At 34.7% G+C, this 19,077-nt stretch overlaps 2 protein-coding genes across 2 annotated transcripts; one reads left to right on the top strand and one right to left on the bottom strand.

Moving 5' to 3' along the window:
* The first annotated feature begins 4,172 nt into the window (after positions 1 to 4,172).
* Positions 4,173 to 5,705, top strand: LOC139844728 (pentatricopeptide repeat-containing protein At2g29760, chloroplastic-like). Its single transcript, XM_071834949.1, has one exon. It carries the CDS (start codon positions 4,173 to 4,175, stop codon positions 5,703 to 5,705), a length of 1,533 nt encoding a protein of 510 aa, XP_071691050.1.
* Positions 5,706 to 12,557: 6,852 nt separating this feature from the next.
* Positions 12,558 to 15,937, bottom strand: LOC139841903 (uncharacterized). Its single transcript, XM_071832090.1, has 2 exons — positions 14,981 to 15,937; positions 12,558 to 14,507 (listed from the first exon to the last, which is right to left on the bottom strand). Exons 1-2 carry the CDS (start codon positions 15,935 to 15,937, stop codon positions 12,558 to 12,560), a joined length of 2,907 nt encoding a protein of 968 aa, XP_071688191.1.
* Positions 15,938 to 19,077: the final 3,140 nt, after the last annotated feature.

Below are 19,077 nucleotides of genomic sequence, written 5' to 3'. Positions count from 1 at the left end.
GATATCCATTAACCTGCTTAATCTAGTGGATATTGATATGGATGGATGAACTGAAATTAAATGGATATGGGTATGGATGGACAAAAACTAAATGGATATGAATATGAATACAGCATCACCCGATCCATATCTGATCCATTGCATTCCCTAATTAAGATCAGTGTCTAGTTCGGTGTGAGTGGGCTGATCTTTGTGGGTTTTTTTTTCTTTTAATAATAATGTGACGAAATTGATTAAAAATAAAAATATAAAATTGTGGTTGTGTAGATTTAAGTGTCGCTTGGGAGTGTTGATATAATGTAATAAAATATAATGATAATTGAAAGTTAAGTAAAAGAAAATAAAAATAATTAAGTTAAAAGATATAGAAAAAAAATATATTTCAACCATCAGAAACAAGTCACGCTCGTGACTTTCACCATGGCTTTCTCCCATCTTTCTTTCCCATGCCCAAACCCATAACATCGTAACTCAATTTTACTCAATTTTTTTGATCGTGGCTTTTGCCCCTGCACAACCAACGATGTGGGAAGTCACATGTACACATGGTCTAAGAAATGAACTGAAGGAGCCCACATATTTCAAATAAAAGTTTTAGGGTGGGTTCGTTCTTTTATTAAAAAGTTAAGATTTGTGTGAGAACAGTGCTTTTATGATGGTTTGAAGTGGTCTTCAAAAGCATTCAAAAAAGACGCTCAAAAAAGAAAAATGATCATATGAAAGAATCCATGGATCTCGAATCTTCTTGTGCTATTAAGCATATACAAGACGATGTCGTTGCTCACATTGTTAATGATAGTCGTGTAGCAGGTGAGCTATACAACATAATATAGAGTTCTACTGTCTTTAGATAGATTTAAGTATAATTAGCGAGGTTTGATCAATGATTTGGAATGGTCTGTGGTTGTTGGGTACTTCTAACGGTTCTCATTGATGGCATGATCAGTGGTTGTGGTTGTGTTTTTAGCTAATTTTACGACATTTAAGTTCTATTCTTTTCTGGTGGTTTTTCATGATTTTGAACTGTTGATAAAACCCCACGAGTTTTACTTTATTTTTGATTCAGAATACAAGGGGATTACAAACTTTAGAATGCTAAGAACTCTAATGGACCCAAAACCACAATCGGTGTATCACTAATTATACTATAATACTTCCCCGTAGTCTGAACAACCGAAATCGCGAAAGTTCATACTGCAAAAAAAACTTTAAATACTTAAAAAATAGTAATTTTTTCTCACTTGCAAGGTTGTAAAACTCGAAACTCGGGGAGAACTCATTCAGAAGTTTTTGGGGAGTTCTCGGCAACTCGGAGGAGAACTCGGGGAGAACTCGGAAGTTGACTAACGTTGACTTTGTAATATAAATATATATTTATATAATTTTTCTAATATATATGTATATATAATAAATATTAGCTACTAACAAACTTCTTAAAATATAAATATATAAAAAGAAATATACATTCTGTATATAAATATATAAAAAGAAATATACATTCTGTATGTATATATCTACACATATAAATGAGAATTATAAATAATAGTAATGTAAACATAAATATAAAATTTAAATTTAAATATATTAGACTTATAACATAAGATAAAATACAAATTGTTTATTAATTTGTTAATCTAAAATTATTACGGAGTACTAGAGAGTCTTAGTGTATTAGACTTCAAAATATGAAGTTGTTTATTCGTAAGTGATGATCAACAGAAAGCACTCTTTTATCCACCTATAAAGTACTATGGTAGCTTGACTAGATTATTTTGTCTAGTTACTATATAAAAGTAAACTTATAGGGAAGAACTATTTGTCAGACTAATATCACGAATTTCAATCAAGTCTCAAATAAATCTCATTCACTTGTTAAATTTATTCCTTTTTACTCAAAACTCTACCCTCCGGTACATCTTCTTCCTTCTCAGATCTCTACCGCCGCTGACCACCGTTGACCACTGCCGTTGACCGAGTTTCTGACCGAGTTAAGCTACGAGAACTCGTCTGGTCATTTAAAACGAGAAATCGGCGAGAACTCGGACAATTTTTCCGAGTTTTACAACACTGCTCACTTGTACGCAGAACAAACTGATATTCGCTGATACAGTTACACATTGCTTAACTTCGTTCTCCTTTTCCATAACATTTTTTTATTTATCGTGTCTTGCTTTACTTAAGAAGTGGGCAGTACTTGGGCAATCAATTATCGTTAGCAACAATCTTTTTCAACGCAACAAAAAAGAGGGTTCCATTTTTTTAGGGTTATAAACCTAGTCAAACTAGACCGCTCATTCTCACGCCGATTTTGATTGCAAGAAGCATCACTGATATAAAAGCAACAAGAAAATGGGGAAATTAATACAAAAGATTATAAATATTACACATGAAGGTGGTTGTGATTATTCTTCTTAAAGATCTTAATGATATAAAACATGAAAGCATGAAAGCAGATTGACGATGGATACAACATGATCAGATGATTAATTAGTTAATTAATTAATTATATGTTTTTTTTGTTGCTAAACATCAATAGTAAAAAAGAAGTAAGCAAAAAACGAAGGTAAAAGTGCAAAAGTAAACAAAAGGTTGAGAAAATAATTGTTGTTTGGAGCAGGAAGGGCAAGGTTACGGCCAAATAGTTTATACAGTTGAATAAACGAAGAAAACAAAGGGCGATGCAACGATGGTGGTGGTGGTAGCATAGTGTAGGTTATTTTGACGGGGCAATTTAGAGATAGCAAAGTCTTGGGATCAGACCCGCTCTAATAACATGTTAAACAATAGAAACCCCGTAAAGATTAAAGTATTATTGATCAACTATTTATTAATTACATGAAAACCTAAAACTCTTGAAATCCAACTGACCAAAGCTCACATTCAGACTTAGGTCCAACTAACCTAAACCCTAGTCTAGTACGAACTAGGTTTGGTTTCATCAGAATGCTTCAAGTTTCTCACTATCAATTATTCCATAATATTCGTTATTCAGTTGTTTCACGTGGGTGAGAATAAGTGAAGATGCGGGTTTTCTTTTTATTATGTTGTTGCATTATTTAATTTGAGAGACAATTATAATAACCTCTTTCTTACAACCTTATCACATCACAAAAATAATTCTTCTAATGATCCTGCATGTTATTTATATGAGCACGAAATGGCATGCCTTGTTTATAAAGCATAGTTTGGAACTTTAGGTTAAATGACTTAATAATCTTTTGATAAAAAGACAAGTTCTTCTCCTAGATTAAGAAATCGGTGTTCGCATCATTCAGTCCTCATACTCCGCACACACGAGATTGAGTATACTTGTTATATAAACACAAAATCTTTATACTCGCCCCCTTTTCTTTGGAAAAAAGTTAAAAACTAATCTTCACGTTAATGACTACGTCATAAACGCTCAACGATTTACATGTTACTTATATCCAGTGTTGTAAATCTCATTATTTCTCGCCGAAATCTCGTTTTTGGAAGGCAGCCGAGACAAGATGTCCATCTCGCGAGATTTCTTGGTCAACGGGTCAAAGCCATGATTTCTCGAATTTTTTTCGCAAATTCTCCTAACTTTTCGGATTTTCTCGCTCATTTTTCGAATTTTCTCATAAGATCCCGTAAAAATATATATATGTGTGTGTGTGTGTATATATATATATATATATATATATATATATATATATATATATATATATATATATATATATATATATATATATATATATATATATATATATTAGAAAAATTAAAAAGTCAACGCCCGATATCTCCCCAAGATGCAGAAATCACTCAAAAAATGTTCAAACGAGATCTCATCGAGATTATAATTCTCCAACCTTGCTTATATCAACACGAAATCTTACGATTTAATACATTTTTAGACGAAAAGGTAGATATTAGAGGAAAAGTAGATATTAGATGTGATTCATGGCTTTGTAAACATTTGTAATTGTCGAAAGTTGTTTTTGTCTCCTTTCAATTGCTTGCTAGAGTGAATTGCTTTTGTAAAACTTCAACCGTTGCAAAAAGGTATTTTCTTACGATGACTAGTTTTCATGCATTTAAATAATTTTTTACTTAATATCATTGATCATTGATTTATTACTGTAAAAAAACTATATATAAATCTTACGCGTGCGTATATTTGCTCAAAAACACCTAAAAAACAAAGAAAAATGCAAACAAAAGCGCTACTTCCCGCGTGTTCTTCAACCCAACTAGCCCAAATCAAATCCCAAATCATCAAATTACAAAACCCATACACACTCAACACACTACTTTCTTCACTCACAAAAACACACTCACCTCTACATGTCTTCAGTCTCTACAATCAAATGCTTCAATCTCCAAACACCCACAACCATTTCACCTTCAATTTTGCTATCAAAACATGTTGCTTAACAAATTCTTTCAATAAAGGCCAAGAAATCCATGCCCATGTTATAAAAACCGGTCATTTTTCTCATACTTACATTCAAAATTCATTAATTCATTTCTACGTCATTCGAAACAAAATCGATTACGCTTATCGTGTTTTTGAGGGTATCGATTATCCGAATGTGGTTTCGTGGACTTCGATTGTTTCCGGGTTTTCGAAATGTGGGTTTGAAGAAAAGGCTATTGAAATGTTTTGTGAAATGGATGTTGTACCGAATGCGAATACGCTTGTTAGTGTTTTATCCGCTTGTTGCGGTTGTAAGGTATTGAAGTTTGGTAGATCTGTTCATTGTTATGGGATAAAGATGTTAGATGGAGAGAATTTGATATTTGATAATGCGTTGTTGAATTTTTATTTAAAAGTTGGGTCGTTAGAGACTGCACGTAAGGTGTTTGATAAAATGCCTAAGAGAGATGTGGTTTCTTGGACCACAATGGTGGGTGGTTATGTCGAAAGGGGGTTTAGTGAAATGGCGATAAATTGTTTCGATGAGATGGTGAAACGAGGTGAAGTTAAGCCAAATGAGGCTACGATAGTGAATGTAGTATCGGCTTGTGCTTCAATTGGGTCGTTGAGTTTGTGTGAACGAGTGGATCGTTATGTTCGAGAAAGACATGATATACGGATTCAAGGAAACGTGGGTAATGCTTTGGTAAATATGTATGTTAAATGTGGTAGTATGGGGAATGCGATTCGTGTGTTTAAAGTCATTAGATTTAAGGATATAGTATCATGGAGCACGATGATTAGTGGGGTCGCAATGAATGGACTCGGACATTACGCTTTACCACTTTTTAGTCTTATGTTAGTTCATGGGGTTAAACCAGATGACGTAACATTTATCAGCTTGCTAACCGCTTGCAGTCACACAGGACTTGTTAACGAAGGGTTGATGTTGTTCAAGGCGATGGTTAATACATATGGGATCAGGGCGAATGAAAGGCATTGTGCGTGTGTTGTGGATATGTATGCACGATCAGGGCGGTTAAAAGAAGCAGAAGAGTTTGTTATGGGGATGTTGATCGAACCAGATGGGCCAATTTGGGGTGCGTTAGTTAGTGCTTGTAGGATTCATGGGAATGAAATGATGCTTAAACGTGTTAGTCGGGTGCTTGTTGAGAAAGGTGCGAGTGGTGGAACTTTGGCTTTGGTTTCGAATAGTTATGCGAGTTCGAATAGATGGGATGAGTCGATGGAGATACGAAATGTGATGAGTTGCTTAGGTTTGAAAAAGGCAGCTGGTGGTAGTTGGATTGAACTTGATGTATAGACTTGTTGTAAATGGTGATGAAATTAGCTTGTACCAGAGTATATATTCGAATTACTGATTTATGGTAAATTGAGTTGTTTATCTTTTACACTGCATTAGTTTTTATAAATTATACATTCATGTTAGTTTTCGCGTGAATTGTGAATCTTTATTAGGATATTGCAGAAGTTGGAAAAATAGTCTTTATTACGATGTTGTTGTTGTTGTTGTTGTTTATAATGAGCTATTTTTTAATATTATTTTTAATCGTGCTACTCTGTCTCCAAAAGCCTTAAAAAATACAAACTTGTAGGCATATAACTGTTGAGGCTTTTGAATTATATCTGAAGCTTCGCGAATCAATAGTGTGTTTCTCTGAATTGGGAGCAAAACACGTCATGGCTCATTTCTGTAAGTTGGTTTCTTAGACTCTAATCAGAAGCATGTCGAATTTGAAGTTTTTAAGCGTTCACATAGATGGTTAGGGCGGTCTCAGTGGGCGATGCAGTAGACCTAACAGGGACTCCAACTTACAGGGCCCAAAAAAACATAAATATATAGGAGTAATTTATAACTTGATTAAAGGTTGATTATAACTTGCTAATCAAAGTGCAACAAATGTTGCGTAACAAACTTTGATATCCTCTTAATACCTGACACAAATCCATATCACCGTGTCCGCATAAATTTGTTCTTGACATGGTTCCAGATACACATCCAGTTTAAAATTAACTGTCGTTTTCATGATTTTATCGATCAAAGTAGTGCTCAATATTTACAAACTTTTATTTGAGTAGAGAAAGAATACCTCAATATGGACCGCACTAGGGGCCTAGGGTGCAACCGAGCAACACGAATAGCTGCACGGGAACTTTAAGATGCGCATGGGCTGTTAATCCAACAGCATATAAGTTGCAAAAACACCTGTTACAGGCCTGCAATTAATTGCATATCAGTTCAGGAGATATGTAGAGGCTGAACCATGACAAAATAACAGCAGGGCATCATATTGCTTGCAAAAACTGAGCAGCAACCGACTATGTGATAGTTTTAATTTGGCCCAACAGTAGTGCTACGATTGGCTGCAAAGAGTTTTTTTTCATAGCATCATAAGGGTCATATTCAAAGCTACAATTGATTAGCGCAGAAGCTGCTAGTAAGTCTATAAACCGCTGTTTAATTGAGTCTGGCAAACGGGTCGGATTGGGTCGAGACCCAAATGGGCTTGGGTCAAAGCGTGTAATGGGTCGAATGGGTCTCAAAATTCAAACAGGTCGAACCCAAACGGGCTGGGTCGGGATAAAAAATTTTCATAAAAAAAATATATTTTAATTTCATTTTTCATTTTTTATTACTTTTTTTTTTAAAAAAAGTTTACTTTGTCTTAAAAAATGATTTTAAATTTTTTTGTTTATTATTTTTTTTAACTTTTTTTTTTTATTTTTCTAATTTTCTAAGTTTTTTTATTTTTAGTTTTCTTAATATTCGTATAATGGGTTTCAACGGCTCTAGATGGACCTTCTAACATATTGTATGACTAAAGATGGGTCCATAGTGGACCTATTCCCTTTGCTTTCTCGATACCCAATGGACCCAAATGGTTGACCCAATGGACCCAATTTTTGGTGTATAGGTCTTGATTGCTATGTAGATGTTTAACATAGCCATACGTTCATAACAACAAGGTTGCGCGTAAGCATGAAGCATCTATTGATATTTTAACAACATTGGTCACACAATTTAAGCTGCGCAAAAGCTATTTTGTGGCTATACATAGCTGTTTTCAAGGTGACATTCAATCCATGATCAACCAGAGAAGATAGCGGTTAAGCTTTCGGTAGGCTCGGTTGTAGACAGCGTCTAAGCTTTCGTTTTTTCGTTTCGAGCCTCTGGTTATTCAGTTGTATCTTTATCAGTGGCGATTCTAGAATCAAAACCTAATGGGGTCCCAAAAATTTATTTGATAACTTTCTTGCACAAAATATTGAACGTGTCGGGTCAAATCGGGTCGGTCGGGTCGCGCCCAAAACACAAACATAAAATTGAATAATACTCGCAAAATATAAGGTTGTTCATATGCAGTGGCAATTAATGGCACATACACTAACAATTTTAAAGTAGCGATGACCTATATAGTAGCAATTTTAAAATATTATTTTAGGCAATTTCCTATACAGTAACAATTTTAAATTGAAATTTTATATATTATCAATATGAATCGCATAACATTAACATTAGCTGTAAAATTGCAGTGTCTCCTTACTTTTTAAAAAGAATAAATTAGGTAGTTATGAGTGATGAGATTAGGGATTCATATATACAATACCTATTACAAATATATTTACCATTACCCATATATCTTACTTGCAACCATATAATGCATTCACCATGAGTATTTACAATAAAATATGTACATCTCAACATAATAATTACACGTAATTTGTCAAAATATATGTTTGATAGTAAATTTAACAAATTTTGTTAATTTTTAGACACATTACACATTCTGGTGAAAGAATTGTAAATTATGTCATGTTATATTACGCTTTATTTTCATTATATATTTGAAAATATTGTAAGATTTCTTAAATATCTAATGGATATTCATTAAACCGCTTAACCTATTGAATATGGATATAGATTGATGAACTAAATTTAAATGGATATGAATATGACTTCACGCCCTCACCTGATCCATATCCGATCCATTGACATTCCTATGATGAAGGATTGAAGATAGAACTGTAAAAAATTGTGATGTAGAGGGAAGTAAAAAAGAATTAGAATTGGAATTGGACAAAGATTTAATTATTTTTATATCTAATATATACAATGGCTCATATTATAAAAATCATATCATAAGTGGGTTAGTTTCAAACACTTTGGTAGTCCAAACTATTAAACTATAATCTATAAAATTTTATGGGGTCCCATTATTATATTTAGTGGTGTCCTATACGTAAAAAATAAAATTTTTGTGATAAATTTCGAAAAACTAGTGGTGTCACGGGACCCCACGGGCCTTCACCTAAAGTCGCCACTGATCTTTATTCGGTTCGTTCATCTTTTGATATATAAACGTTTGTTTTATAGTATTAGTTATTTTTGCGGAAAAAACAAACAACCACATATTCATTTCCTAGCTACAAATATGCTCGCAACATTAGCTGATCAAGTGAAGCTCACAAGTCGTCAAACTATTTCTGAAACACCATGAAATAAGGCTGTTCCACAAAAGGTAAATATATTCATCTGGAGGGCATTGCTTCAAAGGTTACCGGTACGCGTGGAACTAGATAAAATGGGGTTGGACTTGGAATCAATAAGGTGTTCATTGTGCGATGAGGATATTGAATCTGTCGAGCATGCCTTGGTGAAATGTAAACTAGTTGAAGGTCTATGGAATGCATTATCTCAGATGCTGGAATATGAGCATCAGTCCTACTTCAATCAGCTCACTTCTAGCTACCACTCCAGACCAGATCAAATTCTCAATAGGGAAATCAATTTGGCTAGCAACAATTTGGATTTGTAGTTGTATAACATGGAAATATAGGAATAATAAGGATTTTCGAAACATATATTGGAATCCAATCGCCATACTCAACGAGGTCCAAGTAAAAAGCTTTCAATGGATCCATAAAAAGCTCAAGAAAAGCAATATTGAATGGAATCAGTGGCTTATTTATCCTAGTTTCTATGTCCTTCCAAGTAATAGAATTGGCACAGGCTAATATCTTCTTTTTATTTATTTCGTTCCTTTGCTGCACCATGTTGTAAATAATTCGGTTGTTATTGCAGCAGTCATTCTTAGTGGGATGTTTGTATGTACATTTAGTGGTTTGAATGAAACCATACTTGGCTTTTCAAAAAAAAAAAAAAAAAAAAAAAAAAAATTATTTGATTATTCATTATGGGGGATGATTCTCACACACACTTTTTTGATCCTCACACACCTATTTTAACCTTTTACTATTCTAATAATACTCAATTGGTGTGTGAGGATCAAAAAAGTGTGTGCGAGAATCATCCTCCATTCATTATTGATGATATTAAAATTAAATTAATTACGGAGTATTTAATAGGGAGTAATAATTTAGGGGGAAAAAATCGAATATACAGTATCAAACTTCATCAATTTCACTTTTATAATTTAGGAAAAATATCTCTTACTCTAACGTTAATATTTTCGACCGTTACACACCATCATATATCGCTTATAAAAGCAGCCTCTCCCCACTTCAAACTCACTCCTGATTCCCACTTTCACTCTCTAATATAAACTGTACAAAATCTCTATATTGCGAAAATGGCGTTAGGTGGTGCATTTAAATCCGTAATCCTCGCTCTATACGTCGTATCGATCTCGTCTACGGTTTTTGCTCGAGATTACGCCGAGTTTACATTATCAGCACCTGCCCCTGCTCCAATGGACACCGGATCTGCACTTAGGATGTCTCTTTCGACCTTGTTCGTTTCGGTTTCACTTATGATTTCGCTTTTTGGAATCGTGTTTGGATGACGATTGATTGAGAGTTGAGCGTATTGAATTATTTTTGTGGGAGATTGGTTTTGCCCTAATTTTTGGGTTTTATTTTGTAATAAGCTGGTTGTTATGAATTAATTTAATTAATTAATTTTATTTTATTTTATTGTTATTGTTAATTGTTATGGATCGACAGTTTATATTTGCTTTTGCAAATTATTCGATTTGTTATGCATCTGAAAATTACTGATATTAATTTTCTGAACTTTATTTATCTTAAAATCCCAAGAAAACTAACCAAAACGTTTATGTACAAAGTTGCAATCGAACACAAAATTTAACTTAACCGTGTCATCAAAAGTGTACAATCACAAGAGAATTATTTTCTTGAGATGTAATATGTTACGGAGTTTACTTGCATTATTTTTAAACTTGTAATTAATATTTTTATTTGTGTTGAAAAGTTGATTTTATTCTGTTGTTACAACAAATTTGAATAGCAATGAAAGAAACTATTGTGTGTCTGCGACGCCCACCGATCCTCTTGGATTAATCTTCCAAACTTCAAAGTCCAACACCAATCTGAAGCTCCTCGTTGAATCCACAAGTGCGATACAAAAACTTAAGAACACATCCTCTTTTAAAATCGATCCTCTATTGTCTTTCGATTCATGAAACGGTTTATTTTTCCATTTCCATATTAACCATAGGTAATGAAACGGGAAGCTAGGGATACCTTGTTCAAGACCTCTGACTCCATGTCAAAATTTGTCGACCTGATTGCCTTTGTCACTCCATTGGGAATTAGAGGCTGAAGAATGATCTTCACAAAGGTGTTATATACATGCGCAAGGTAAACAAACTGTCTATGTTTTCCTGCTTACCATCACAGTGAGGGCATTAGGTTGGGCAGGATAATGCCACGATCTGATTTGTTAGAACGAGTTAATAGTCACTCAAAGCACAATCTCCATATAAAGATATTCACTTTTTTGGGAACCCAAGATAACCAACAACAATTTACAATGTTCTGTCCCGAACCCAATGTACGATTATCTACCAATCCAACAAGGTTTTTTTAGCTGTTATTCCCTCCTTTTTGCCCACATTCTAGTACCAGCAGTTTGAGTTCGAAGAAATAGAGGGAGCACTGGCCAAGAATGCTTCTAGTTCTGTTAACTCATCCCGAGTTCTTCCTCTGATTATAGATGACGAAGTCCAAATTCCTTTTAGACCAGAGGTATTATTAACCACCCGATCTTGAACTAAGGCTTCTTTGTGATATTTCACTGCAAAGAGTCTAGGAAATCGAATGCTTAAGCTTATGACCAAATCGAGCCAATGACTTTGAAGATTACTTTCTTTCTGTTGGCAAAAAGCTTTGCAATCATCTTATAGAGGCACCAAATTATAATGATGGGAAAAAAATATTTGAAGGAGTTACAATCAGTAACTTTTTAGATCAAATAGATGAATGAACTATTGCATCCACGCGAAATTATCGAATTATGCAAATTCATGTACACATCTTCCTACATACGTCTTTAGGAAATCCCCGAATCTTCCTACACTGATGTGATTAGGTCTTCCTCATGAGATATAATGTCAATTCGATGATGTGGCATCATAGAATTTTAAGAAGCTCCGGACTTAACAAGTTGAATAAAAATTGATGTGTCAAAAGGATAAACATCACTTGGTCTTTGACTACTCTTTATATAAAGGGGGATGATTCTCACACACACTTTTTTGATCCTCACACACCTATTTTAACCTTTTACTCTTCTAATAATACTCAATTGGTGTGTGAGGATCAAAAAAGTGTGTGTGAGAATCATCCCCCTTATATAAAAGGATTAATTAATTAATATTAATATTAAATATTTTCCTTCTTCTTATATTTTTTTTTTTTTTTTAAAGATCAAGAATTTTTTTTTTTTTTTTTTTCAAGGCAAGAAAATAATTTTATTAAAATTGAAACAACACAATTACAAATCCAAAGCAATTGAGCCCATGCTTAGGAATTAGACTTGCGGAAAACAGAAAACGTTACACTAAGAATACTAAACAATTATCCATGATCATCGAATGCTCCCGGATTTATGAGCCATTGACTCCAAATGATATTGGAGTTTTGAGACCGTCTTGTTATCCAATCATACGCCTTGATTTGAATTTCGTTTAGAACCATCGGACCACTCCTTATCTTTTTTTTGAAATACCTTGAGGTTCCGATTTCGCCAAATCATATACCCGCAAACCCACTCGATCGCCTTCCAAATTTTCGAACATATCTCCGTATGGTTTGAGTCGATAATACCTCTGAATAATTCGCTCATGTTTACGTATGGTAGACGAGACAAGTTCCACCATTTAAACACTCTTGACTAAAGATCCTTCGCGAAGTCACACTGAATGAAAATATGTTCCACCGTTTCAATGTCTTTGTCACATACGGGGCATCTAACAGAATCCAAATCAATCCATCTTTTATCAAGCTCAACTCTTACCGGAATTCTATTCAGTTTCGCCCTCCACACTAATAACCCTATTTTCTTTGGAATGATATTGACTCGATCCGTGTATTCAGCCCCTGTACGTGGCCCTAGGAGCTTCTCGTCGATCAATTTTGAAAGATGAAGAACCGTGAAGCTGCCATTTTGAAGAAGATTACACGCCCATTTGTCACTCGAACCCTCTGCGAATTTAAAGTCTTGAACCAAATTGCATAGATTTTGGAGATCTCCTGCCGCCCTTCCTCTCGGGTTTCTCAAGCAATCCCACGAAAAACTACAGTTCCCAGACTCATCTTTAACACATCTATTCTTGACTAGTGCGTCTTTGTTTCGATCCAAGTTGTATAGCCTTCCAAATTTGTCTTTAAGACGATAGCCATCCAACCACTTGTCGTGCCAAAAAAGACATTCGTCCCCTTTACAAACAACCTTCACAAACGAGTTAGTAAAGTGAATGTCGAGATTATCAACGATAATCCTGGCTTTGCTTATATTCTTCCAAATCGCCCCCTTTCCTGACCCGATGCTTGAATGATTCCCCAACCCCCCATCCCGCCCATAAAGACTTGAAATAGTTTTCGACCAAAGTGAGTGTTTATCATTTAAAAATCTCCACCACCATTTTGCTAGTAGTGCAAGATTTTTTGCTCTCAAGGACCCAATGTTTAACCCCCCTCCCTCAAAAGGACACAATACATCTTCCCATTTTACCCACGAAAGTTTTTTTGACTCTCCCGACCCGCCCCAAAAAAATAAACGACGCAAACCTTCGAGCTTGTTGATGACGCTTGACGGAGCACGGAAAAGAGAGAAATCGTACAACGGGAGGCTACTAAGGACCGATTTGATGAGCGTTAGACGACCCCCAAATGACATCAACTTTGCTTTCCAACTATCTAGCCTCTTATGGAATTTATCGATGTACGGCTCCCATTCTTTGATGTTTTTCATTTTGCACCCGATAGGGAGCCCTAGGTACATAAACGGGAATACTCCAACTTGGCATCTGAATCTACTCGCCATGGCTTCTACCATGTTCGAGCTAACACCTACTCCGAACAAACAACTTTTTGAAACATTTACTTTTAGCCCCGAAAAGATCTCAAAGCATTTAAGGACCTTAAACACATTACTAATATTCTTTCTATTCCATTCACCAAATATCGTGGTATCGTCGGCATATTGTAGGTGTGATATGATTACTCGATCCTTTCCTACCTCAATACCTTTGATTAAATTCACTTGGAGTGCTTGTTTTATCATTGCGTTAAGTCCTTCCGCCACAATAATAAATAAGTAAGGAGATAGAGGATCTCCTTGACGAATCCCCCTTCGAAGAGCAAATTCATCGGTTGGAGACCCGTTTACAAGAATCGAGACCGACGCCGAGGAAAGGCACGAACTTATCCAATTACGCCACTTCACCCCGAAACCCATTATTTCTAAGATTTTCGAGAGAAAATTATGATTGATGCTATCGAACGCTTTTTCAACGTCGGCCTTAAAGATCATACACTTTTCTTTTTTCCTTTTTACCTCACCGATCACTTCATATGCCACTAGAATACCGTCTAAGATAAATCTCCCCTTCATAAACGCGCTTTGTTCCACACTAATGACCTTGTGAATTACTCTTTGAAGTCTTTTTGATAGAATTTTTGCTAAGATCTTATAAAGACTTCCGATTAGGCTAATGGGTCGATATTCACCGAGGTTCATTGGAGTTGATTTTTTAGGGATTAATGTCATAAAACTCGCGTTGCACCCTCGAGAGAGGGTTTCTTTACCCCAAAACCAATCCAACGCCTTTTTCAAATCCTCCTTTATGAGCCAAAAAACACTTTGAAGAATTTTAGATTAAATCCGTCCGGGCCCGGAGCTTTGGACGGATCACACTCCTTAATTGCTTCCCATATCTCTTCTTCCGTAAACTGCAATTCTAACCTTTCCGCTTCACATGTTTCAATTTTGTTAAATTGCAGCAAGTTGAGTGACTCCCAAACTGGATTTTCGGATGCTTTTTCTTCGAACATTTTGCTAAAATAACTGTGAATCTTCTTTTTTATATCTTCTGGTCTTTCGTTCCATACCCCATTTATATGTAAACCCCGAATACCTGAGCTATTGCATCTTCTTTTAATCGAAGCATGAAAAAATGCGGTATTGTCGTCCCCATCACCATCCCACTTAGCTCGTGCCTTCTGCTCTAAGCATCTCAGCCTTCTCGTGTTCCTTCTTTAGCCATTTAACCCTCAATTCCAGCCATTCATCTTTCTCTGATTCTGAAATAATACCAGCGTCTGCTTTAATCTCGAAAGCCTCTGTTTCTTTTTTAAAAATTCGATTTCCTGATCGATGCACCCATATTTTCGTTTAGTCCACTCTCTTAAAGCCATCTTGACATTCTTTAGTTTATCACGAAAGTTGCAATTATCCCGTTTACCACTTACTTGCATATTCCACGCTTCAATCACCACCTTTTCAGCTTCCTTAGAGTCTAGCCACAGATCGAAAACTTTAAAAGGCTTTGGCCCAAAATCAGTGTACGAGTTTCTAATAGCTATGGGACAGTGATCTGACGTGCCCCGATCTAAAGCTATCACCGTGACATCTCCCCAAACATGTAGGAATTGATCATTGACTAGGAATCGATCTAATTTACTGAACTTCAGTCCATTATCGCATATCCTTGTGAACCTTCTGCCGACTAGAGGGATTTCAAGAAGATGTGATTTTTCAATGAAACTATTGTACCTTTTTGCTCTACTCTCGATGAATTGACTATTCTGCCTTTCTTCTTTCGGTCTTACCTCGTTGAAGTCACCCCCAAGGATCCATTCATCATTCGGACATTTTAAAAGTTCTTCTAACGACTCAAACAATTTCCTTTTCTCCTCATCTTTGTGGGGTCCATACACATTGACAATGATGGTGTCGTGCTCTTTTCCCACCCATTTTCCTTTTATGGAGATATAATATTGTTTCTCAACCGCTTCATTAATAATGAAAGCTTTTGGATCCCAAATAGTTAACATACCTCCAGACTTTCCAATCATTGGTTTCTGAACAAACATGAAGTCAGCCGACCCCCATACCCTTTCTATCCACTCATCCTTCACTACCTTACACTTTGTTTCCTGGATCAACACTACATCCGGCTTTTCCTTTAAACGCATCTTTCTGAACCATCCTACCCTACCCTTTCCACTAGAACCCCCGAAACTGCGAATGTTTACAGTTATTACCTTCATGATATAACTCAAGGGATCGACAATAAAAATACTAGGATGTTACTGGGCATCCCCCAATGAACACCCAGTTTTGACCCAAAATCTCTTAAGTCATCACTCTTTGACTTCGTTAGAGGATTACTTGAAGAACCCTGCCTATCTTTTTGAGAGATTGATGTGGTTTTTTTCTTTGACTTCTTAGGCGTTAATCTCGCAAGATTTTTGAATTGCATAATTTTGGATCTTCCAATGGGCATCTTTGAACCAGGGGTCAGGGGGTTTGATTTTGTAGGTTTCGTTTTTGGGATTAGGCTGGGGTTGGAGTAAGAGGATTGTTGATTGTTTATAGTGTTTGATTTTTGCCTGGGAGGAGATGGATTAATTTTTCCTGGTATCTGGTTTTGAGGATTAGGATTGGAAAGTGGAGGTTTCGAAGGGATTGGGGATAACGGTTTGGGAGTATTGGTATGATTCGTGTTTACCTGTGCATTTACATCAGTCGACTGGAAAAGATTACAGTTTCGAATAGGGCTTACTGGACAGTTATTGATTCCTGTTGTTTGTTGTCGAGGTGAGGTACATTTAGCATCTATGGGTTGTTGTCTTGGGCTTTGGTTTTGGGCTAACCCCATTGTGCATTTATTAGGCTGATTCAATGAGGATTGGTGAGGTTGACTGTTGGGCTGAATATGGGTGTTAAATTGGGTGTTGGGTTTGAGGACATTGGGCCTGGGTGATAACTGGGATTGATTGGGCTTAGGGTTATGGGGCTTAGGGGAAGAGTCAAGTTCAGTGTTTCGCTGGCTAAAATTAGGGTTTGGTTCATTAAGGCACGTGGGACCTGAACTAACCTCATTATTACTTTGCTGGAGTCCACCTTTTTGAGTCCCACACCTCTCCGCGTTGCACACGAACTCTCTTTCTCTGTCATATCTGGAAACCGAGTCGACATTCCTTGGGGAAATGTCCTCATCATTAATGTGGCACTTTCCAAAGTTATTGCTTGTACCAACACATCTTGACCCTTGATCTTCCGGCTTTTTGTGATGACCCGAAAAATTTTGACTACTTTTAAATCAAACTCTCGATACGATTTAATATGTTAAGACTCGATAAGCAAAGTCTGTTAGGTTGAGTCTAAAAAAAAAAAAATTGAACTGTTCCATATATTCATTTGACCTTCGACCAATCCCGACGATTCACGAACAATTATTTGTAAATAAATATGTATGTATATGTATATATATATATATATATATATATATATATATATATATATATATATATATATATATAAATGTAAGTATATATAATAATTGGAGATAATAAAATATAAGTAATTAAGTTATTATTAAAATATATATGTATATAAGATTTATATACAAAACTAATAGTCAGATGAATATTGTAAAATATTAAAATGTATAAATTGTAAATATTCAATTTATGATATTATATATATACATTATATAATGTTACATAATTAAAATTGAAATATTAATAAATAAAATGTAATCACAAATTAAAATATAATTGTTATATTAATGTTATTACTTTTTTTATTATTATTAATATTAATATTAATATCAGTATTATCAATATCATTAGATACATATAATATATATATGAAATATAATACATTTAATTGATTATATTATTATTATTACTAATGTTATTGTTATCAATATTAATATCATTAATTAGTAATAACATTGTGATCTTAATTATCATTATGATTATTATTAGTAATAAAATTAACATTTAATAACATAATTACTAAAAACTATCTTTTTATTTAAAATTTTTATTATCATTATTTATAATATTAAGAGTATATATATATATATATATATATATATATATATATATATATATATAAAATAAATACAGAAATATAAATACAGAGATATTATATATTACAGATATATACAAAATCTGTTGAATCTCAACAAAAACTTTATTATTGATGATTCATGTCTACATTTGTTAAATATCAATATCAATTTGTATGAAATTGTTCCTTTCAATCCTTATTTAATTTCTTGACTGAAGTGGCAACAATCGATAACAGTGAAAGCGCACGAATTTTGTTAGCCATCATAATCCAATCTCATTCAATTTCTTCCTTCTTTTGTTTTCTGTCTCTGATTTTGTATATATGTTCACAATACCAACAAATTCTGTTGAACATCCTTATCTACTTTTAAATTTCTTCTTTCTGAGGGAATCAATCTGTCGACTCCATGATCACTACAAAACAATGTTAATTATTACATAAATCATTTAATAGGTTGTTACACGCTTCTTTCAATATCATTCAATCTATTAGTATATATTTTATATATATATATATATACTCACACTTACGAAGATGGAGAAAACAAAAACACCTTCTCTGCAAATCTTTCAACACATTATGATCTTGCTAATTTTTCACCACTATCTTCACTGATTACCTTCATGACACCATTGTTCTATCATCTTGATCACCCAGGTAACTCAACACCGAACCACCCACTTGATTGCTTTGTTTATCTGTTTTCTTGTTGAACCAAACGCCACCATTGAACACCCAAAACAATCATCACAATCTTTAAACTTAACCTGATTGTATTGTTCTTCTTTCATTCGTAAACCACCCAACCAACACACTATACTATTAACCGAAGAACAAACCAACATAAATAGGAGCCACCACCATGAATATCACCACCATGCATCACTCTCTTGAAACCACGACAAAACCACCTTCACCATCACAACCCACATCACCATAATCACCACCTTGCTCGATCAACACCAAACCACGTTGCCACATCCTGTGCTACTGCTATTATTCGCTATAAACACCACCTCAGTACACCACAAACCGTCACTCAAACTCAAGATAAACTGCTGCAACTTCGATAATATTTTTCTGTTCCAGCTAGTAACCGACATCACAACCATTCTTCTCAAATTTGGTGCCTGCAGCTACTTTCTTCTTTATATTCAATAAGCCCCTTACGTAATATAAGTGTTGTACAGAAAGTAATGAATAAAGGTGAACATAAGTGGAATATATGTGCAATTATTTTGGCCGACATATGCTAAAGCTAATATCCCACTTGTGTAATAAAGGATTAATTAATTCTTTAGAGATTACATTTGTATGAGCAATC

The sequence above is a fragment of the Rutidosis leptorrhynchoides genome, chromosome 4, assembly GCF_046630445.1.
Source record: "Rutidosis leptorrhynchoides isolate AG116_Rl617_1_P2 chromosome 4, CSIRO_AGI_Rlap_v1, whole genome shotgun sequence".
NCBI lineage: Eukaryota > Viridiplantae > Streptophyta > Magnoliopsida > Asterales > Asteraceae > Rutidosis > Rutidosis leptorrhynchoides.
The sequence above is the reverse complement of the archived record's forward strand: the minus strand, read 5'-3'. Positions and strand labels throughout refer to the sequence as shown.